Source organism: Brienomyrus brachyistius, chromosome 7 (genome assembly GCF_023856365.1).
Source record: "Brienomyrus brachyistius isolate T26 chromosome 7, BBRACH_0.4, whole genome shotgun sequence".
Taxonomy (NCBI): domain Eukaryota; kingdom Metazoa; phylum Chordata; class Actinopteri; order Osteoglossiformes; family Mormyridae; genus Brienomyrus; species Brienomyrus brachyistius.
In genome coordinates this window covers 10,807,962-10,831,671 of record NC_064539.1, presented here as the reverse complement: position 1 = coordinate 10,831,671, position 23,710 = coordinate 10,807,962, and the positions used below count along the sequence as shown (strand labels likewise).

At 37.0% G+C, this 23,710-nt stretch overlaps 1 protein-coding gene across 4 annotated transcripts in view; it reads right to left on the bottom strand.

The window, feature by feature from the left end:
- Nucleotides 1-555: 555 nt before the first annotated feature.
- fcho2 (FCH and mu domain containing endocytic adaptor 2) overlaps nt 556-23,710 on the bottom strand; it is a 50,757-nt gene continuing 27,602 nt past the window's right edge. Inside the window, exons 9-29 of one of the 4 annotated variants that reach the window (XM_049021479.1) lie at nt 22,708-22,752; nt 22,307-22,376; nt 22,010-22,031; nt 21,709-21,765; nt 21,456-21,510; nt 21,042-21,217; nt 17,383-17,407; nt 15,231-15,273; nt 14,266-14,348; nt 12,928-12,957; nt 11,579-12,031; nt 10,976-11,094; nt 10,731-10,860; nt 9,475-9,534; nt 8,584-8,695; nt 7,318-7,473; nt 6,353-6,485; nt 5,655-5,854; nt 4,381-4,445; nt 3,990-4,154; nt 556-3,721 (exon numbers count right to left, since the gene is read on the bottom strand). In XM_049021479.1, coding sequence (XP_048877436.1) covers nt 3,699-3,721; nt 3,990-4,154; nt 4,381-4,445; nt 5,655-5,854; nt 6,353-6,485; nt 7,318-7,473; nt 8,584-8,695; nt 9,475-9,534; nt 10,731-10,860; nt 10,976-11,094; nt 11,579-12,031; nt 12,928-12,957; nt 14,266-14,348; nt 15,231-15,273; nt 17,383-17,407; nt 21,042-21,217; nt 21,456-21,510; nt 21,709-21,765; nt 22,010-22,031; nt 22,307-22,376; nt 22,708-22,752 — 2,222 coding nt within the window. In that variant the 3' untranslated portion in view covers nt 556-3,698. The remainder of the gene's footprint in view (nt 3,722-3,989; nt 4,155-4,380; nt 4,446-5,654; nt 5,855-6,352; nt 6,486-7,317; nt 7,474-8,583; nt 8,696-9,474; nt 9,535-10,730; nt 10,861-10,975; nt 11,095-11,578; nt 12,032-12,927; nt 12,958-14,265; nt 14,349-15,230; nt 15,274-17,382; nt 17,408-21,041; nt 21,218-21,455; nt 21,511-21,708; nt 21,766-22,009; nt 22,032-22,306; nt 22,377-22,707; nt 22,753-23,710) is intronic. The other 3 variants (XM_049021481.1, XM_049021482.1, XM_049021483.1) reach the window with 3 other exon arrangements.

The window sequence follows — 23,710 nt, the reverse complement described above, 5'->3', positions numbered from 1 at the left end:
GACAGTAGAGGTTTGAAAATATATTGGAGGTGGCAATGATATATGTAAAAGCACTTTGTCATGTAAAAAAAAAAAAAAAAAAAACTAATCATACAACTGTAGTTTTCCTTAAACATAATGTTTGGAGGTGTCATATGCTGCCCTCTGTAGGAGACCAGATGCTTCTCTCTCCAGAACCAAATGTCCAACCTCACCCCCCCCCCCCCCCACTCCGCCATCACCCAAGAAAACCTCCCAGTATTTTTCCATCTGATAACTTTAGAAGGTTAATCTGCATGACATTGCCTAGTCAGAAACAGAGGATTTATTTTCCTTCGTCATTTCATTTGTTTTTAAACTGCATGGCTTTAGACTATCCATTTAATGCAAGTTTGCAGGCCAGCAGATTGAGTCTGATAAGGAGACATTACGCAGCCATAATTCATTGTTGCACTGGAAATTTTGATCAGATTTGCATTTTGTCTTAAAAAAGTGTTGGATTACACCACAGAAACAGCAATAATAATACTAAAAAAACAGACAAGTTGGAAGTGAATTAAACACAAAACACCACAATTGGTTGTAATTTTATATTGGTATATTATATATTTTATATATAACATTTATCACAGGCACATTGAGTTATAAAGTGAAGACAGACATAGCAGAGATAAAATTTACAATTCATTTCATTCATTCATTTATATATACAATTTTTTAACTTTCTTTTCTGACAACGTTGACATACAAACTGGAGATAACAGCTCCAAATGTGTTGGAATTTTACAGATGTTACAAGGCAGCACGTAGAGAGATTTCTGTGTAAAGAAGCAAGAGCCAGCTTGCTAAATATACATAACATATATATTCAGTTTCTGTAGACCTGTACTTCAACCCCATGCTTGTAAGAGCCTGAAAACAGAAACAAGAACAACACAGCAATCTCCTACGGCAGTGTTTCCCAACTCCGTCCTCTGGACCCCTAAACAGGTCAGGTTTTTGCTCCCTTGAGCATGGAGGGAGCAAAAATGTGGAGCATCTGGCAGGAATCTGGGAGGGAGCAAAAACATGAACTGGCTGGTCTCTGAGGACCGGGTTGGGTAACACTGTCCTACGGGACAAAGACTGATTGTATTGACTCCATCTATAACCACAGAATTACTTCTGCTAAAACTGACAGAGTCATTTGACTGACATATTGGCTACTGTTTGTGTCTTTCCTTATGAGCATAGAAAAGATTCTTCATTTGCAATTTAAAACATCCTTCATACTGACTTCACAGACAAGCCCAAAGTTCTTAATAGGCTACATGCATTGTGGACAGCACAGTTTAGGAAACAGTTGATCACAAATAGCCACAAGGGACTTTTAAGCACTGTGCAATAAGAGGTATTTGTTGTGGCCAGAAGACCCACATACTATCCTCATTAAAAACATGGGCAAGTATAAAAGGAGAGAAATAAGGAGGCAGCTGAAAGCTCACCTTGAAAATTTCAAAATAAAAGACTATATGTGGACATAATTATACTTCTCTTAGATACAAGTACATAGAAAATGTGATTTTCCCATCAGTAACCAAAAAATCTAGCCCTTCCAAAGGTGGTCTATAATTGGATAAGGCAACAAATTTTTTATATCATTGCATTCGGTCAAAGAAGGCAAGCACCGGAAGTTCAGTAGACATTTTTTTTTTGTTAAAAAGGGGGGAAGTAACCCCCTCACAAGTTAACTTACTAAAAATGTTTAGCAAGACACAAAAAAGGTTACTGCACAAATAGTTATAAAAAGCAATCACTTTCTCAGTGGCTTTCAAAGACATACTCAGCTGAAAGCAATTGTTTATTGCCCTTGATTACAAATGTCACTAAATCTGAAACCAACTGTGGGCAGGGAGGCAAATGATGTTTGTGCAACTCTATACATTCAGCACTTGTTGTCTTAAGACTCCATTTGGCAGTGCTACAAGATTTTGATATGTATAAGGCTGAGTTACAATGGAATACAGAAACTATTGTACTAACTGCATAAGGAGGTACTCCTATTTAATTATACCTGGATGTTTTTCCAACCAGTAGTTGCATCTTTATAATGTGCTGCAAAGAAATGTTTGGTAAATCTACTTTTTATTTTTGATGTTTGTATGTTGTTTTGCTTTTATATTTAGTTTTTTAATGGAGTAATTATACAATAAATTACAGTTACATTCATTTATTTCATTGCAGGTACAGTACTAACTTAGTGATTTTAATTGTAGTGTATTAGTGATTAAAGACTGTATACTAAGTTCCAGTAAATTTATATTTCTTGGATGCTTAAATCTGCGCTGTGTAGCCTGATATGGTGCTGCACCTCCCCCACCGAAACAAACGACTCGGTTCCTAATGAGCCGACGTCTAACAGGCTACTGACTGTGGTTCCTCACAGAGCAGTACGTATTTTACATGGGACTCTAGACTGATGGACATAACTCCATAGGCCTTTACACACACTTATAAGCATATCTTACTCATAAGCATAAGTGAAGATAGGTTTACATTTTGGCAGGGAGAAACTGAAGAATCGGATAACATTTTTCCAAATCAAGTCCGCATTTGATTCCAATTCAAAACAGTTTGGAAGAATTAACGAAAATAAGAAACAGTTTGTATTAATGGTGCACATGACATTAAATAACAAAACAAATACAGAAACATTTTGCCCATGTCTGTGATGACTTTGGAAGACATGCTAAATGTCAAAAAGCTTTGGAAAGTTTCAAATGTTGAAAAAAATCTAATCACAAGTCTGCTGCATTTCCCTTAATCATCCAATTAGCATAGTATTCATGATAGGCACAAAGTGTTCTTATACTGTGCTACAAAGTATACAATATAAGCAAAAAGAGAAAAAAGTAACATTTTGATTATTATATATTTGTATAAAGAGGCACTATTGTCTTGTTGTACGAACAAATGACAGCAGGTTTATAAGTGCCACAGATGCATTTGTCTATCCATCTAGCCATATTCCTGGACAGGGTTTCGGATGTACTCGTTTCATGTCTAAGCATTATCAATTTGTGAAAGCTTATCTTTGAATCATTGCACATGACTAAGAAAATATGTGGTATAAATCACATTTTGATATATTCTCGGCTGCCATGGGAACATTCCGCCACCCGGGTCAATGTCGTTATTAAAGACCATGGTGGAAACACGGGAAGGTGAAAATGAATGCCTTCTCTTCATTTCAACTGCCAAAATTTCATCTGTTAATTATCATTTATTATCACTGTGAGAGCTGCAATTGCATTAATGCAGTAAATAAGTCTGAGATACAGGAAAGATTGTTAGTGCAGATTTATAGTTTTAGCAGTCTGATATACTGCACCTATTCTACACATATTGTTATCTATGCATATGTCTCTACAGTTCTGACTTTATAAAAGTCTGAATAAATCAAAGTGTTATAATATAAATGTTATAATTTCCTGACAGCCCAAGTTCATTCTTTTTAACAGTGTTGAAGATTCAGTGCTAATTTTCATGTAGTAAAAATATTTCTTGAAAAAGGTGCATTTCATTTTATGCCAAGATGGTCCAACAATGTCAAGAAAAAAGGCATTACAAAAACCTTCAGATTTGCTCTATAAATAGGACAAAAAGACCAATTAATAAAATGCTGAAAATACATCTTCGATAATTAAATTGTGCTTCTTGGGCCAAGCTATTCTTCAGCATCAGCAATCTGCCATATACCGTCCTAAAATGAAATATAAAGTATAGTAAATCAGACCATCATACCAAATACAATTTGGTAAACTTACCTTTGGTAAACACCTTATTCAGTTAACACACACTATTGCAATTACATTACATATATGCTATTGAGCTCTTTTGTCTAAAGCGACATATAATTGAGGCAATGTCAGACATACGGGAAGTACTCGAGGCTGGATGGTGGCACCATTTTGTAGTGTTTCACATATTATTCCTATTAAAGTTGCACCAAAAAGGAACTCAGATCTTACCTGTAGCAAACCTCTTTTTAGTTAGGGAAAGTCTGTAGCCAGTTCCAACGAGCTCTAAATCGACTCCAGAAAGAGTGCTCCCTTCACTCAGAAACTGCACTGCAAGGGTGGCGGGATTGGATGGTCCTTCCGAGAGGTCAAATTTGGCCCTGAGGGATCCTGAACCTAGACACAAACAAAAGCTCCCTTATTACTGACAACTTACATACATGACATTTTTAAGTAAAGTGAAAGGAACCTTAAACATTACATTAAACAGTTAAAGGCATTCAAAATTCTCCAGTTTAATCTTGAATTCATCAAACTTGCAACACATTGGTAATTAAAATAAGTGTCACTAGAACAATGAGCTATCCTTGGATTTCTCATACTGGAATTTATGTATATTTACCTTCATTCTCTGACTTCTCTGAGATGTCATTTAACTTCCATAAGGATTTGCTTTGCTCTGCATTCCTGTTGTAGAACACATACATTTACATTTAGCATCATATATTTACATCTTTCTAAATTACAATACTTTATTAATCTATAGTAATTATTAACATATATTAAAAAAAGGTGATTTCTACTTTTTATACACATTTGAAAGATTGACATTTAGCTTGTCAGAGATTTGCATCAGCTGGCGTGGTTGAACGCGTCATCCATTCTCTATTTTTTTTTATGCTAGACGATCTACCCACACAACCTTTGCGATCGACCAGTAGATCGCGATCGACGTATTGGGCACCCCTGGTGTAGACCATGTTTACGTCAGAGTGTATCATGAAAACATTATTGGAACCAGCAAGAAAAAAAAAAAATAAAACGCTTACATCGACATTGAATAACAATTTACAGGAATTTTTGTGCTGTGGTAGAGTATCATTTTAGGGAGCAAAAGTTTGTAAAAATAAATTTTTTTAGCCTGTATAAGGGACATCCTAATGGGTGGGTAGTGTATACAGTGTGGATACGCTGGTCAAAGGGATGATTAATGTCCTGTGCGGGACAGTGCGAGATTTCATTACGGTACTCAGAATGGCACGTGATTTAAAATTATTTCTGGAATTTTCCATTTAATATTTTTGGACCACAGGTAATTGAAACCACAGATAATGGGGGACCACTGTAAGTGTTTATGACTTACATTGGCTAAACCTTAATTGGTTAAAATGTCTTAAGACATTTTAAGACTTTATAATGCCCTGCAAAGACCCTGGTTGTTTACCACATAACACAAGTGAAACATTGTTAGGAGTATGATGGTATATAAAGTTAACATTTTTTTAGAAACCTGGTTAGAAAACATAAAGTTTTGAGTTCAAGATCTAAACACTAAGTTGAGATCCAGTAACATATTGACAAAAAAAGTGAGATTTATAGACAGCGCTGACTTGGCTGAAACTGCTGTTCCACACCGGCCAGTTTTTGTCTTAGTACTGTTGCAACCTCTAAACACCAAAGCATTGCGTGATGGGCACCTGCCGGTTTGTTCTGTCGTTATAGTTTTAAGTAGGGATGTATCACAATTCTTGTGATAACTCTGTAAACTTTACCATGGACACAATTGCATCCGGTCATGATAAATTATCATATAGTCCAACATTACGGTGAAGGGACATATAATACAAATATGCTGATTGTTTACAAAGTAATAAACCAGTTGTGTTAAACACCTACCAAATGGCAACAGGAAGGGACTGCATGTTGGTCACTCCTCCGTCCACAGGTACCAGCACCTGGACGTTGGTTAGGGGGCTTGGGCTAAGCATGGACTCTGGGTTGTATTTGTAATCAACTCGTAGGTCTGTGCTGGTGGGACTGCATTTCCAGTACACAGCCAGATTCAGTGGAGTGGACTGGATTCCATTTGAGACAACCTACATAATGACAAGATAAACCTCATACAAATGCAGTTTTCACAAAGGCTCTCACTACCACACAGAAATGGAAACCAGATACCATTTACAATATACATTGACTGTGTATGCAATAATCAGGTGTGCTGTAAGCCAGGACCTAACCAGACAAAAGTGGCCGTAAAATCAGACACAAACCCAACAAAACGCTGGTCCACTGAATGACACTCGACACACACAAACAGTGTGGTAGCCCAAATTTGCACCAATCATGACCATTTAATCAAGTAAAACTGAAGCAATGATACCTGTCATTTCCAATCAGATTTTGTATAGGTTTAGAAGAAGTAGGAATCGTTTCTCTGCATGTTTTTGTAAATAAATCATTGGTGAGGGATGTTAACTGTAGCATGAAGAAAACCAGCATACAGTACTTGTGTAATTTCCAAAAAAAAAAAAACAACATCCGTGTAGTACAAACAAGAGTAATTCAAAAGTGCTATATAGGAAGGGACTGACCTGGTATTTTAAGATGTCCACATTATAGTAGGAGGCAGCAGGGTTTTGCTCTGACAATTTCCTGAGGTAGGCAGTGAGATTTTGCATGTTCAGCCAGAAATCCTTAGAGCCGGAGTCACTTTGCGAGGGATCACTGGATTTTTAAAATATTTACAAAGATAAAACTGTGTCACTTTACGGATCAAGGAGCTTTTGCAGTGGGACGGGGGAAAGGGGGTTTATTCATTTAAACATGCTGGGAAAAGAAAAATAAATCCAGAAAAAGATACTTTCCACCGCACAATGATCTACAGTCACAAGACATAAAGAGATTGTTATAAGGCATATTGTTGGTTTATCAAAATGCCGCTCTTTTTAAACAAGGTTTTTGTTATGAAACATGAGTATAGCAACCAGATATGCTAGATGGCATGTTTCACAAGCACTGAAAGGCGACCAAATAAGAAACACAGACACACAATCGTGGAAGTGAAGAAGAAGCAAATGTGCTGGCTAATGGGAGGGTTTTCTGAATTTCATCTCTGTTGTTTCACTTTATTGTGTTAGTTCCAGAGCAGAATGAAGTGCTGGTGAAGATTATATTTTATATTACGTTGGTACCAGAAATGTGTTTTTTGATTTTTTTTTCCCTTAATAAAGCTGGTCCATAAGACAAAAATAATCTGTCTTTTTCCACATGTATATCATAAGCAATCATTGTTTGATGTCAAAGGATGTCACTGGTAAAAGCCGGATTTGAACATAAAATGTGAAAAATATAACTTTGACAGGGCATTTAGTGGGAATATTGATGTTTGACTTTGATATCCAAAGTGGGATGTATCAGTACTGCGTAACTATTTCAACAGGAAATTTCATGTTACATGTAAAGGAGTAAAAGCTTGGATAAATGTTTTTTTTTAAAATACAAATCTTAAAAATAAATACAGCTTAGTCTAGTTATATGTAAAAACCTATATAGAAACCTGTAGAGGATCTGCTGATTAGGCAAGATCTGCTCTAGCTTGACGGTGTTCTTCAGCTTAAAGCTCAAGACTGCAGGAGAAGGGTTGCTGGTGAAGATTTTTATGATTCCACTTGGGAAGGAGAGAGTCACATCTCCTGTGATTTTCACAATGCACCTTAAGAGAGGAAATAAAAAATAAAAATGTAAGTACCCTTCAATGTGCCTACACCGAAAATCTAAACAAGAATGCTTTCACAATATCTGAAACACAGTGAAACATGCCATATCCACAAATCTTTTATCAAAATTGAAACGGCAGGAAGCATTACTGCTCGGCGTTCAGATTTATAGTCCTGGACAAATAACCAGATATGTATTTGCTCTGGGGCAGCATGGTGGTGCAGTGGTTAGCACTGTTGCCTCACACCTCTGGGACCCGGGTTCAAGTCTCCGCCTGGGTTACATGTGTGTGGAGTTTGCATGTTCTCCCCATGTCGTTGTGGGCTTTCCTCCGGGTACTCCGGTTTCCCCCCACAGTCCAAAGACATGCTGAGGCTAATTGGAGTTGCTAAATTGCCCGCAGGAGTGCGTGTGTGGGTGAATGGTGTGTGAGTGTGCCCTGCGATGGGCTGGCCCCCCTTCCTGGGTATTCCCTGCCTCATGCCCATTGCTTCTGGGATAGGCTCCGGACCCCCCATGACCCAGTAGGATAAGCGGTTTGACCATTGAAAAATGGATGGATGTATTTGCTCTCAGAACTGAGAAAAGTGAGTAGAGTATAATTATATGCTTATTTTAAAATAATAAAATGTAAATATCTACATATACATATAAAAAAGTCAGCAAAGCTTTGGACACATGTCTCTGTGCACATGTGAACTGGTAGCTTTTAAAACAAGATCGTACAGTATTCCATTATGCAATTCCCAGTAAAACAATTTTATATTAAAGCAACTTGACTAATAAATGCTTGTGTGTTTTATTGCACATGTTTCTCAGTTCCCAAAGAGAGTTATTGAATTTGAAAGAATGTCGCCAAGGGAAGAATGTCAATGTTTCCATGTGCTGTACAGAAGACCCTCAAAACACCCGCTTCTCAAAGCAGGACGACATGCGACAGATTGAGCGCAGACTGCGCCATATGACTGCAGCATTAACTTCCCAGCACAGAGGTTCCAGTAAGGCCTCACTTAATGCTGCGAAACACCGGGTTAGAACCTAATGGTCTGAAACTTCCCTTTCAGGACCTTGTACTAGGAATCGCGAGAAGTCACATGAAACTCACTTTGTTGGGTCGGCGCCTTTGAAGTAGGCGTTAACGGATTCTGTAAAGGCCACAGCGACAGGTATCGAGTCCTGGGAGGCCAAAGTGACTGGACTAGGGCCTCGAGAGGTTCCTATAGGAGATGGGAGGGACAAAAAAAATGTTAATAAAGTTTATGTACTATAGACAAGTGTATGGGACCATATTTAGCATATACTTTCAGCTATTTTGTTTAGGAATTAACTAATGCATTTTGACTTAACAATCAAGATTCCAGGAACAATATTTGCTGTAGCAACTGTAACGTATGTGAAAAAAGGTAGTATAGGGAGACAATAATTATACTGTTAATAACAGCAGATTATAAAAATGCACATAGTAGTTATTTCATGCGTTAGACAAAGTATTACTATTCCGTGCATAGAAGAGCACTTTGATTCAATTATATCACAGTGCAAACAAGTTAAAATATTTTTAGAATTTGTTATATGACACATCAGATTGCTCTGTAGTGACATAACATGCTGTATGTGTAGTTAGGCTACATCTGAAGAAGCACCATACAATTTGTAAAAACAGTATATTTGTCTTTCCCTTACTAACAACCTGTTCTGCATAAACAGTAGAGAAGTGTAGTAAATTAAGCTATATTCACATTAATATAAAGTTATTTCAAAAACGCCAATATTGCGTCTTGTTACAGAGATGAAACCAATTTCGAACTTGTTTTTTCAGAGCAAACTGAAGATGTTTCTTGGCTTTTAAATAAAAATAAATTAATTCCTTTCCGAACATAATTGTGTTTAGGGGGAAAAACATAAACTTAGCACAGCAAAGCCATGACCCTGCAGGCAGACTGAAATGTGTTAGTAAGACGGCACACAGCGGGTGGCCAGTCCACCGTCACTCTACCTGATGGAGCGTCACACCGCTTTTCAAAGGTGGGCAGTTTCCCAATGAACACATCCTCATCTTTCACATCGAAACAGGGGCCAAATTAGGGAAATTAAGACATTGTCAAGCAGGCCACTTGGGCAGTAGGACACACAGTTGGTGGCAAAGATTTTCAGTCTCAAATCAGATGGATTCTGCCAATAATGACTGCCAGCCAAAGGGATTTTTCAGTCCCATGAGAGGGGTTACATGATAGGATCACATTTATTTTGTAAACTCAATGAAAATGGTACGTAAGGTAAGTGGACATATATTGTGAACAACATTTAATAAAAATAAAAATACTGATAATTACACCACGCCTGCTACCAATTGTTTTCAATGTCTTGTACTTGAATTAGCATACGCATATAGATAGCTCTCATAGATGCAATTAAAAGTCGTTTTTACACATTTCAATGTCCTCAGTTTAATCTGGCTTATAGAGCTAAAAGTGGCATCGTCTCCTTTTGAAAATCTTGTTTGCTGGTTACTATGCCGCCCTTGTAAGCAGGAGGGTTACTGCTGATCTCCAGGTTTTATTCAAATGCTACTGGGTAACAAACATAACAACGCAGGTCTGATTTAACACCTGCTCAGAGTTACATCGAGACTGATTTAAGGGAAATCCCACTGTAATACCAAACGCTCTTTTGTCATTGGTCATAACTGACAATTACAAATAATCCACACGGCATTAAATGTAATTAATTACATATTTTACAGCAGATGTTTTTTTTCTAAAGTGACGTAAAATTGGGAAAACGGTCAGATAGTCCCTGGGGTAATAGGGGGTTAAAAAGGGCCCAGTTCTACAGTGACCCAGGGGTTTGAACCTCAACTCACAGGCACAGTATTCTAACCTGCTGACCCACACACCACGATATATCATTCACTGCGGATGCTTTAAAGATTGATGAGATATCCCTTGGCTGATTATAAACATCTTTTAGTCATTTACGGGACTCTACCAACTTAGACTTACGCGTATATAAATAACAGAGTGAAGCTCACATGTAAAACACCAGGTCAAGATATTTATGATTACAACACATTCCATTTTCTGCATTCTCACACATTACGACATGGTTAAGTGTTGCAGAGTATGTGTTCATAAATGCATGGTTGTTTTTATAATAATAATGTAACAACCGATGGGTGAAACAGCTAGACCACAGTGTGAAGGCCACGGCTGAATGGACGCACAGATGACGTTCATGTCACTTGACACCCACCTACTGTTGGGGTGTTGCCGGCACTCAGAGAGGTGTTGGAGGACAGGGAGGATGAGCTTTCCGCGCGGGCCAGGGGTGCAGTCGGAGGAGGGCTTGCATTGGAGATCTTTGGAGGGCTAAAAGGTCTGACCTATTAGTGGAGAATACAAAGATGATCCCTCCATTAACCGAGAACCAAGGACTCCCCTTTTAAACCACAGTGTGTGTAACATGTGCCCTTGTACAGTTCTGCTTGCGAAAATTACAATTTCATTGATGCCTGCGAGTTTGCCTGTTGGAAGCTTTGGTCTGGAGGATGGTCGTGGTGGAGGCACTAAGGTGCCTGGAGCTAATGGCGTCGTGGGCCTTGTTTGAAGAGGCAGTGCTGCAAGGAAACAATCAAGAGATGAATACATGGAGGGCTCACGAATGAGCAATAAGCAAAGGCTGAAGTCACTTCACCCACGAGCACACAATACTTCTGTAGTTTGAAATAAATCAATTAGCATGTAAAGGGTTTGCAACTCTACAATAAAAGTGTTATGAGACCGACCTCCAGACATTCAACCACTACTTTGACAGGCTCCAGTCCATTGAAAATATAGAAGCACAGCAAACAAAACAACTCAAAAAATGCAAAGAAAATAACACATACGCAACAAAAACCCACAAAACTACAAACTAAAAAGCAAAATGTAAAAATAAATAACATTCTAAAAAAAGTAATAAAAATTTGATTAGCAAGGTACTGACATATACAATATCAAAAATATTGTAAAAGTTACTAGTCTTAAGGTTTATGAAGATGCAAAACCAAAACAAAGCCATCAATACCATGCTACAGCCATACACAACATGCTTCTCGTTACCATGGTGCATTTGGATAGCAGAGGGTGTGAAGGTTTCATCCCCCGAATTTGGAGAGAGCTTTAGGGTGCTCTGGGGCTCCTCAAAAAGGGAACCGGAGCCACCCATAATGCTATTGTAAGGGTCGCTCGGGTCGTCCGAGAAGAACTTGATGGACTTTGCTGGTGTCCGCAGTGGTAGTCTGCTTGGGTCCCTTGTGGTGGAGCTTGGCCGCCTGCAGGGTGCGAATTCATCATCGAAAGCTATCCACTGGCTTTGGGACCAGGAGACGGAGGAAAAGATGTCCATGCTCTCGGATGCCATCTTAGCAGGGTCCACCATGTCAAGCTGCACGGGGGAGGGGCTTTTAGTGTGTACTAGTGGGTTTAGTCCCAGAAGAGTTTGGTTTAAAGGCCAAGGTGAAGGACTGGAAGCGGCTGAGAAAGGCGGGCCTTCTTTATGTAACATTTTCTTGGCTAGAGAAGGGGATGGAAGTCCAGAGCAGTACAGTGTGAAAAGACATCAGATGAGACAAACACACCAGAAATGACAAACGTGCACTGAGTATAACCATGTGTATATTCCTCAGAATGCTGTAAACTAAGGGCAAACAGGCTAGTGGAAAATTAAACAAAAAGGCTAATGGTCTGAGGATGATGTCAGGTTATTCATTTAATTTAAGCAGAGAAAAAGTAGGGGGGGGGGAACACAATCAAAATAAAGTTCAAATAAAACGAAACAAACAAACAAATAAATACAAACAAAAGTGTCTTGATTATTACCCAGAACAGGATCACAACATGTAATTTAAAAATAATAAATCAAACCCCCTTGTACTGGTTTAATATTCAAGAGGAAACGTGCGTATGGTGAAAGGAGGACTGTGTTTTTATAATAACAGAAACTACATTTTCAAATGTAGTTACCATGTACTTTTCTTCACTACAATATATATAAAAATTAGACGTCTGAAAAACATCTTTTATTATTCACACTGGAAACAATGTTTTTGTGAACAACTCTGTGAAACATATATAACATTTCATGCTCGGAAATACTCAAGGAAAAAAGAAAAGTATAAGTACAGTGCAGGAGCTATAAGCATGATGAAACAGAAACCTTCACTGTAGGAGATTTTGTAAACAAGTATGAGAAAATAAGTCAGTTTGAAATGGTTCAATTGTATGCATTGAATAATAGAATAATAAGTATTAATAATTAATAAATAAATATTATTAAGATAATTTGGTAGACAATGTGGTTTCAGTGCATCTGCCATCATCATCATCATCATTTATTATAATAATTATTAATGATATCATTATTATTATTATTGAGCATTAACAGTTATTGCTTGAAGAGCTTGCTTTACCTGGATCACTAGTAGGACAAACTTCACACTCTTTAATTTGGAAAGAAGATGGAATAATAAAAAGGAATCCAGTCAAAAGAATGCAAGAAGGATGTTAATGCTTTGTAACAAACAAGAAAATACAAACTACTTTCAATAAACCAAACTGTTGAAATTATTATTGGCAGTTCCTTCAGTAACACAAATTGTTATTATTTTCCTCAAACACTATACCATGAATATTTACACAGCATACTGACAGTGCTCAATTGTATTTCTCTTACTGGCATTATATTGTTTTTACATTAAATGCCCATTAATTAACTATGGATTCAGACTAAGCCTAGTCATGGTTACTGCCAATATAATTAAACAAGTGTTCAATATTTCTACTTAAACAGGAACCAAAGAGCAAGAGAGCACCCACACTGTAGTACTCACATCTGTAGACTGCCAAATGCATACTAAACACAACTGAAAGAGTGGTTTCTCATATTGTAGTATTGGCAGAATTAAACAATGAATAAAAATGTTATACATTTAATGCTGGCAGCTGAAACTGCCAGTGTCTTAAACTGTATATGAAAATGTTTAAAAATGTATGGGAAAGCACATATACCTGTACAGGTATCCATCGACTTACATCCTATTGAGTAACCTCCAGTCATACATAGATCCAAGGTTCCAGAAGAGCTTTAATAAATAATTGGTGTATATATACATACATACACACACACCAAAATTATAGATATGTACTTTTTATTGTTTTTGTGTTCATGTGCTTTTTCCCATTTATCGTTACTAAGAAAAAAGCACACATGTAATTCACTGTACATCATGTTGTACAGTATATTTGACCTTTCCTCTATAATTATCACGACACATACAGATTGACTTATGTTCTCCCTTCTAGAACGTAACCTGGATGCGAGTCGTGGATACCTTCACAGGTATGTACAGGACAAGGTATTCGGTGTGTCAGGTTTAAAAGACACCTTCTTTGTGACCTCAGAGACAGAGGAGTCACTGCTGGACAAGCAAAACATTTCATAAAGCAAGCAGGGGAACTCAAAGGAGTGCAGGATAATGAAGGTAGGAGGTGTGAGCGAAATGGTGTGGAGTTTCAATAGGCCGAAAACACACACACACACACACACACACACACACACACACACACACACACACACACACACACACTTGGATAAAGACATCAGACATTAATAAATTTTGCTTTACAGCTGTTAAAACAATAGTTTACATTTTGTTGACATTTTCCTTTGTTTAAAAATCATCCAGGAGTTCAAAGCTGAAAATACATACAAAGCCACGGTGAGATTGTTAGCGACAGGCAGGATTTACCTGTGGACGAGGACACCGAGGTGACCGCCAGAGGCGGGCCGAAGGGGTCCAGGGAAAGGAGATCATTGCTGACTAGTCTGCTGCTGCAGAAACATTAAATCTCATTGGGATGCAAGTCAAACAGCTTACATCTCATCTTTATAAAGCATACAGACAATTCATAACCGATTACAGCATAACTGGATAAGATCAGCAGAAGTACAAACCAACGAAGTATTTTAAATTGGCTTCTGATGAATAATGATCTTATTTCAAGATTTAATCTACACTGAAATGAAGAGATTACTTGACTTGTACCCGTATAAATTAATTTGAAACACGCTAAGGCAAACTCTTAGATAAATTATGTTACAGTAGCATGATTTTACGCAAACAACAAGAAGTATCTCAGTAGTGATGCCCTGGCTCACATTTGCACTGCTCCACACACAGAAAGTTAATTTTCTATAAAAATACAGCTGGATCTAATGGCATTTAAATTTAACCTCAAGGGTGTATCTTGAAATATCCAATCTGTACTGCTCATTTTCCAGAAGAAGCATACTTATTTTACGTGACAACTTCTACAGTTTATAAAAGACTGGAAACAGATGAGACAACTTACAAAAAGGTAAAAAAATGAGCCAGATCACCAAATCAATACATTATAGGAATACCAGCAATAAATGTCTATATCAACACGCAACACATATTCATTTATAACAGTAACTGTCAATAATACAGTACAAAGTGCTCAACATGAGATCTTATAACAATGCCGCCCAGTAAGTAAAACCCAAAAAAGAAAATCAACGTGAAAAGTATCTAACGGTATACCAGATAAGGTTATAGAGAAATCTGAATAAGGCCAATGGAGTCGGCTATTTGTACTGGACTGCAATCAACAAAGCGACAACTGTGACAGATTTGAGCTTATTAACATGGATGAATCTTTTTGCAGAGTAATAGCCCTCTGAGTCACTTACTCATTGCAAGACGTCTGCACCCGGGATTTTGCCAGCTCATCACCTATATCAGACAGAATGTAACATGTAAATGGCAATGCATGTTTAACTAGCATGTTCCAGTCCAAATAATGTGCTTTTTTAAAAGGAATACACAATTTACATAGTGAGAACTTAGCCACGCCACCAAAAAGGATGGAGAAAACGAAAATTTTCTTTTAACAGGATGATAAAGGAGAAGCCAGCTGGATTTCATTGATAAATGGAACAAGAAACGTCTGTGAAGATCTGGAATAGCAGGCCATACATTTTTTCTCTAGCACTGGTGCCAATTCAAGACAATAAAACAGAGAAACATATGGCTGCCTGTCTAAAACAATGGAGAAATTATTTATCTACAACATGCCAGTTTTACTGCATAAGACCAAGTGCCAGAGTTTTAGCTGAAGGGAGACTGAAAAATGTTTCCAAAAGTTTCCATCAGCAAGATGCGTTGTGTCATCCGAGCAAAGCTGTGAGGACAGTAAACAGGATCCTACCATCTACCATTAGCAAATCATATGTGAGGCTTTTCACAAATGATACAAAATGCATTTGGCAAATTGGCAGTTCTTAAGAGCTGTAAGTAGTGTATTAAATTAGGGGTGAATATTTTTTGTCTGAACAGAACAGAATTTCTAGTTTAAGTGGAATATATATATATATATATATATATATATATATATATATATATATATATATATATATATATAGTTTTAGAAAGAGCAAAATTATCTGTTGTAACCTGTGTTACCCAATGACCCCACAGCAGACGGCACAGAGGCTACCATAATAAGCTACAACACACACAAACAAATCTGCAAAGGACTGCAGAATGACACTGCACCACGTATGAGCAACATAGCAAGCAAGGCAATCAAATAAAATATTTGCTTCATAATAAACTTTGTCTAGTTTCCACAAGCTGTATGCATGCAACTTTAATCACGTTTGTTTTGTTTTGCTTTGCTGCAACAGACAATCATTCACATTGCTGAACTAATCTTAAACTAATACTGGGGAGCTGTGGGTAGGCACAGAGAACAAGGAAGGCATATGTATTTAATATTTCCTCTATGTTAATGTTTAATGTCTTGTAAGGAAGAGGCCTTAAATTGGCCCATCCCAGGAAGCACAGAGCACAAGGGCTGAGTTACACCCTGCACACACACGCACACAAGCACGCAGCGAATGCGCGCGCGCGCGCGCACACACACACACACACACACACACACACACACACACACACACACACACACACACACCTTTGGGCTGTGGAAGTGACCCAGAGAACAAGTAAACTCTACATATAAAATGGGGAATTCAAACCCACAATCCTTTAGGTGTGAGACAACAGTGATCTTCACTAAACCACTGTGCTGCCTTTACTTGCTCTCTGGGCCCAAAAATATGATCACCAAGAAATACTGTATAAGCACTTTAAACATTTGGTTAGGCATCTTTTTAAGAGATCAATTGGTTTGTGTTTCACGGCTTATTCCTAGTCTTGCCTGTACCATGCAGTTAAGATGGCAGTGGAGGTTTAAATGTGTAAGTTACTAGGGGAAAATTGCAAGGAAATATTCCAGTAACATGCACCCCTGCTCTGTTGCCCAAATCCATAGGAAGAAACCAGCTGCAGTCTAGCTACTTACCTGAAACCTGCGACTCTATGGCTATTGATGCATGTGAATACTGCCCTGAAAGACTTTACTGTGATTCTGAGTATGTTCCACTCTTATAGACTTGCACCATGTTACCGTGCATATATTTAATAATAAAAAACAAACAGGAACTAATTATCAAAATATTTTCAAATGAACACTATACTGAAGCCTCCGTCAGAAAGTTGTCATGAAACTTGAAACAGATTTTTAAAATACATTCTAATGGCACTTAATTCCTAAAAGACTCTCACAAAAGGTATGTGTGACTACTTTTTCCATTAAAATTATCATTAAAAATTTATTTTTCAATAGAAATACAAAATCATACTATCGATGTAAGATAAATTCCAAACTTTATGTTTACGGAACACAATTAAAGCCTGGAAAAGGACGAAATTTGCCATTTTTAAGCAAAACAGATGTTGAGAGGTCATTTTTATCAAATTTTACATTAAAGATTTACTCACTAGATTGGTTTCTTCTCATCTGACTCTGGAAAAAAAAAAGTTGATATTAATCACATGTCAATTCACATGACAAACATCAAAACACAAAGCATTTCTTTAATAAATCATCAACACGGTGATCTTGGCAGATTCCAAACAACAGAAACTCATTGCAAAGAAAAAAAAAACCAGCTAACAAGTTCAATATATGTTAAAAGACAAAGCCTTCAGAGAGTCCACTCTCTCAAGAGGGAGTCTATAAAGATAAAGATACAAAGGACTCGGAAATAGTTACAATAATACTGGTCATACTTTATAACAGAACACAGAGGGACAATGGAACTGCAGGCTTGTTGTCTGGCCTGTACTAATAAGCACAGAGAACACAAGGCTGAACTGCAGCACACTCTTCAGTGGCTGAGACATACAGTAGAGGTGCCGTCCTCAGTGACCTGGATTTGGATTGGAAGGTTCATGGGAGGTAGGAATGAGTGCCACACCCATTAATTGGTCTCAGTCGTGTAGCAGAATCTACTCCACACCAGTTTGGCATCAGTGTGGACCTGAGCATGATATTGTCAGTTAGTGTTTGATTAAACCCATAAGAAAAAATAACTACGGCTACATAAAAGCATATATCTGAATATCCTTAGATATAGTTCATATTTGATATAAGCCGAATAATTTATAGGTACAATTTTGAAATATATATGAATATCACTATTCCCTTCGGGGAGGCAATTTCCTTAGGAGCGTTAGAATGACATTTATCTGAATACTTGAAAAATACATTCCAGACATTAAATCTAGAGTGAAAAATGCCATAAGACCAAAGACAGCATTTAACCTTGTACAACCATCAGTCATAATCACAGAAAACACTTCCATAACTAGCAATGACCAAGCTGTAAATCACTACAGACACAACACTGCACATGAGAAATGTACTCCTGTAGACTTGAATGGAAACTTTGTGCATCAATTTTAATAAGGCCTTTCAAAAAAGTATAGGAAATATAGTTAAACCGTTAAACCACTAGAGACCTATAAAACTACAGTTGATCCCACAGGCACTGAGAGGCGAATGGGTTCAATTACTGTTTTCTGGCCACACAGCCGATTTCCACTGTTATTTTAATAAATAATTCCGCATAGGGGAGTTGGAGAATACGTCAAAAAAAAAATCATAATAATTTACACCAGATGATGTAGCGTTTGTCATCACCTACACTTCTAACTGGAGTACATTTAACACATTTGTCAACATAAAACTAAATTTTAGAAGAAAATCAGTTCTGTGTATCTCACAAATATCAAAATAAATAAAGTCAACAAACATGATCAGAATGCCAAAAAATACTATGAATGAATGAAAAGCATAGATTTCAAATATTACATTAGAAACTGCCAACTATCACTGGGCTGAAGAAGTGCATCAGAAACATTTTGCAACACGAGTTTAAAAGTTTAATAACAAAATAACATTTGTTTAAAATATGCAAGTACTCCATAGACTATAAATTTCAGTAAGCTGAATAAACTTTCAAAATTTTATTGTCAGAAAATTAAAATGTTTTAAAAACAAGCCGAAACAGAAGCATTACACATGTATTGCTGAAGCACACAAATTGCTTAATACAGCTACATGTAGTCCGATTCATTTAAAATCAGCTATTTGGAGACTCTGGGGACTATTAAACACTGAATAAAAAAAGCTGAAAACTTAACTATGTGGTCAAAACAATACATGACTTAATTTATGTACAACAGCCACAGCGGAGTAGAAATAGGTGTTCAGTCTCTACTCTTTACATAATACATCATTGTGATATTTCATGTTGTAAACATGAAATATTTGCCAACTGCACATACATCTGGAACCAATGTTTTGTGTTTAATACATAGAGAACATTCATCCTGCCTAATCCACTTAGCTACGTTGCAACGCAGTAGGAAAGGCACCTATGAACATTTCCTTTAGCGTTTAGTGTCACTTTATCAACTGTAGTCTTGAACTCCTTTCACTGCCCCGGGAGAAACCTAATTAAAGCAGGATTCCACAGCCTGCAAGGATGCGTTTTCTCTCCCCTTCACACAAAGAGGACTAGGAACATTTCACACTTTACTGCACGCCATGAACTTACAATGAAATAGCTATACGGAGATGTCCACACTAATCAAATTTGTGCAACACCGATGGTTACATAGTACCATGATAAATACTTAGCTATTTTGAAATTCAAATTAGCACCATAACAATTGCAACAATTACAACTACCTACATCAACGAAATTCTGGATATGATCGCTGTTCTTAAGTAGCTAAATCATCCCCATACTGAAATTTTTTATCTAACTGCTTTGGTTGGTAATAACTGCGGTTAGCAGAAACCTGTTGATATTGCTAATTTTTTGTATGACCATATTATAAGACAATTAATTCAAACATTCAGATCACCCAAAATAAGATCTGGGGGAGGACGCTATTTGTACTTGCTTACTACTGTTGTGGAGATGTAAATAAGAAATAGCAAGAAGTTTTTTTCCCCCTACTCTGCATTTCACAATTAGTCAGCAAATTGTAATAATAATGCGAGGGAATAATTAGGCAATAGTTAACATTATGGGCTTTGATTTCCACAGGGAACAAGTCACAGTTGTTAACTGCCTATCCAATTTCAAAGACCACAGCCACCTATCTCTTAGTTACCGTTGCCACCTAGTGTTCCTTCTCCATAGTATGCCAGACCGAAGTCAGGAAGAAACCTTAAAGGGAGGGTGTTCATGCACCAACAGTCAGGCCAAGGGGACGTGAATATAAACTAATATAATCAAGTGGCTCAAACAAGCAATGATCCATTACAGATGAGCTTGAGATATGCAGCTTAGAGCTCACTGCAGAAAGAGTAATGGAGTGAAGCCTGCCATTTAAGCACCATGTAACTGGGTCTTCCTGAAATACCCAGGATGATATATCGTCAGGAAACTTACATTTAACAGCTCGTTTAAATGGCAATGACCAAAGACCATGAGAGCTTGATTTATGTAAAATAAAAAAGTACTTAATACCATATTGTGTGTATATATATATATACACATATACATATATATATATATATATATATGTATATATTTATAAACACACACACACACACATATACATATACTGACACTCCTCTACTTACAAGCTTTCAATTTATGACATACGAACTAAGACGATTGTAAGTCCAAATTGTGTTCATTGGGCTCTCGTTTCCGGTCCGCAACATCAATTTTTTTTTCTGCATGCTAATTCCAGGTAGTACAACTTCTGGCCGCTACTCCCACCGTGCTGCAGCGTATGTACTTCCAGCATCCTAGTTCTTTATACTTGCGTATACCCTTAAAATAATGTTGAATAACAACTTACGAACATTTCAATCTTATTCGTAAGCAGAGGAGCATCTGTATGCGTGTGTGTGTGTGTGTGTGTGTATATATATACACATACATATAAAACTTGAATGGGATACGTCTCTCTCACTCACACACACCATATTATATATATATATATATATATATATGCATGCATGTATGTATATATATATATATATATATATATATATATATATATATATATATATATATATATATATATATATATACATACACACACACACACAAAACCAAACCTCTACATACCGATGCAGAGGGGGACAGTGTGATATTCCCAATGGAGGCCTTCAGCTCATCTATAGAACAGCGTGTTTGATGGTTTCCATTGTTGGGCTGTACGGGTTTGATCGCTACGTGAAACTTCCTAGGCTCATCCTCATCATCGGAGTCACTCGATGAGTAAAAGGAATTCTCTTTGGCATGTTTTGAAGGAATTAAGGAAATCTCTTTCGTGTTATTTATCAATAATTAAATCAACCAGTTTCATAATTATAAACGTATACAGTATTCATGAACTAACAGGAGAAAAGACTGGAATGATTTATAATTAAAATTGAATGCCTTCTCAAAGCGTAGAAATGGAATTATGTATATATATGTATTATATTATATGTATATAATATAATAAAGTCACTGCCAAAACACCATGTGTTAGGATATCATTCTCATTCACTTCGGGCCGAATGCAGAATCCTTCGTCATCAACCAGGACATTCTACATGAAACAGCAGAAAACAAAATCAAATCAAAATACAATTGTGCCAAATGGAAAACTACTCATTTTAAACAAGTTTCAAAACAATTCATCCAACCAGATTTGTTTAAGCTTACATGTCCACGGTTTTCGAGCAGGAACTCGAAAGAAACACCATTTAGGTGTGGAAATGAATCAGGTTTGTAGCAGTTCACTTACAGCATTCTGCAAGTCTATTGTCCCATAACTGCCCGGGGGGGCACCATTGGATGTTGTCTTCAATAATATTAATACAGCACATAGATAAACAGAGACAAAAAGACAAATGGAGAGGAAGTACAAAATGAAAACAAGTTTTTGTCATGATAAAAAATAACTCTGACTGGGAGTTAATGGATCAAAAAAAGAAGAGAAATCCCAGAAACACACATTTCATAGTCATCTTGAAAATAATCACTTCCCCTCCCCCAAATTTCAGACAATTTCTATCAAACACATTAGAGTAAATAGATCTACTCACAGATTCTGCTTCTGCAGATTCCCTAAGGAAGAAAAAAGATATAAGCTCTATTCTAAATTTTATATAATCGTATTGAATATATTTCCTTTTTCACCCCAATGAGAGAAATCTAACTCACCTTAAATAAGCTAAAAGTGGTAGAAGTATAAATAAAAAACATAGTAGCTAAATATCCCTAATTACTGATTCATGATGTTTTGTTATCCTGAGAACAAGGTACACAAATTATCCATTACATAGAGACAAATAAATACTTGAATAGCTACATTTTTAAAAATTGCTAAAAAAATTAATTACGTTGAATCAGTGTCCTTGTCTTTCCTGCGTCCTGGTATTGCAAACGTTTTCCTCTTCCGTGGTTTGGTTCCTAGAGAGAAAGTACAAAACCTAGATTTTAACTTGAAATAAAGTCAAATATATATTTCATTTAAGAAACGGAAGATTGTAAAGAGTTCTACTATTTTCCGTTCCCTCAAACCTTCCCATAATAACCTACTTATTTAAACAGTACTGTGTGTGAATCCTTTGACAAACACCGTTTTATGTATAATATTGCAAACATTATTAACGATTTGTAATATGGCGAAAAGATTACATTTTGCATAATATAAAATATATATCATAACATATAATGAATAACTGTACATAACAAATTACAATTGGTTTTGGATTGTCACTACTAATGTGGCGATACCAACCTTCAGTGGCAATTGAAATGTTGCACTCTTCAAACTCAATGGGTCCTAATGTGGGGGGGGGGGAGGGGGTTGCGAGGAACAATAAATTATTCAGTGCATAAAAATTCATAAAAAAAAAAAAATCTATCACAGCTCAAAACTTCACAACAAATTATAATAATACAAGAGTAAATCACACACAGGAACCCAAGAAGTGCTTTAAACAGCACTGGAAAATCACTGTTGCTCTATTCAGATTAACATAAATAAGACTTCACCAAGCACATGTGCGTACAGAACATCATGTCACAGGAAATTAACAAACAATTAAGCCTGAAGTTCACCGAAAAATGTGACACAGACCAACATGTAGCTGTGTGGCTGTGATAATCTCTAAAAGGGTGCATGCTTTACTAAAGCAATCATAATTCAGTAATGCAAAAGACACCAAGAAATACAGATGCCCTTCTCCATTCCACATGGAACAGTCAACTACCGTTAGGCCCGAATGTTTCTTTAAAAAAAAAAAAAAAAAAAATACAGTAGGAAATAAATCACGTCAGGGTTTACACTGACGAATATTAATGTGGTGGTTGTATGATGGGCGGATGCATGGATTCTGCTAGCTTTGCCACTAATGACGGCTCTGCTGACCGTAAATGCTGCAGAGACCTCGTGAATAATGCAGTCTCTGTGAGGATGGAACATCCCTGACATTTCAAAACAAGACAGACAACAGAGCACACGCAAGCACACACACAAGGTATATCTATATCTTAGCGGGGACTGTCTTCATTTCTATGGGCAAAAACCTAATCCCAACAATGACAACCGTAAACCCTACCCAGCCCAAACCAAATAAAGTATTTGGGTATTTTTGTGTTTTGATTGCAGTAACAGATTTTTATAAAAATAAGTTTCCCTTCATGAGGACCAGAAAAAACGTCCACACATGGTGAAAATAAGTTTTCAACCACATTTGGTCCCCACAATGTAATATATACATGTCCCCCCCCACCCCAAC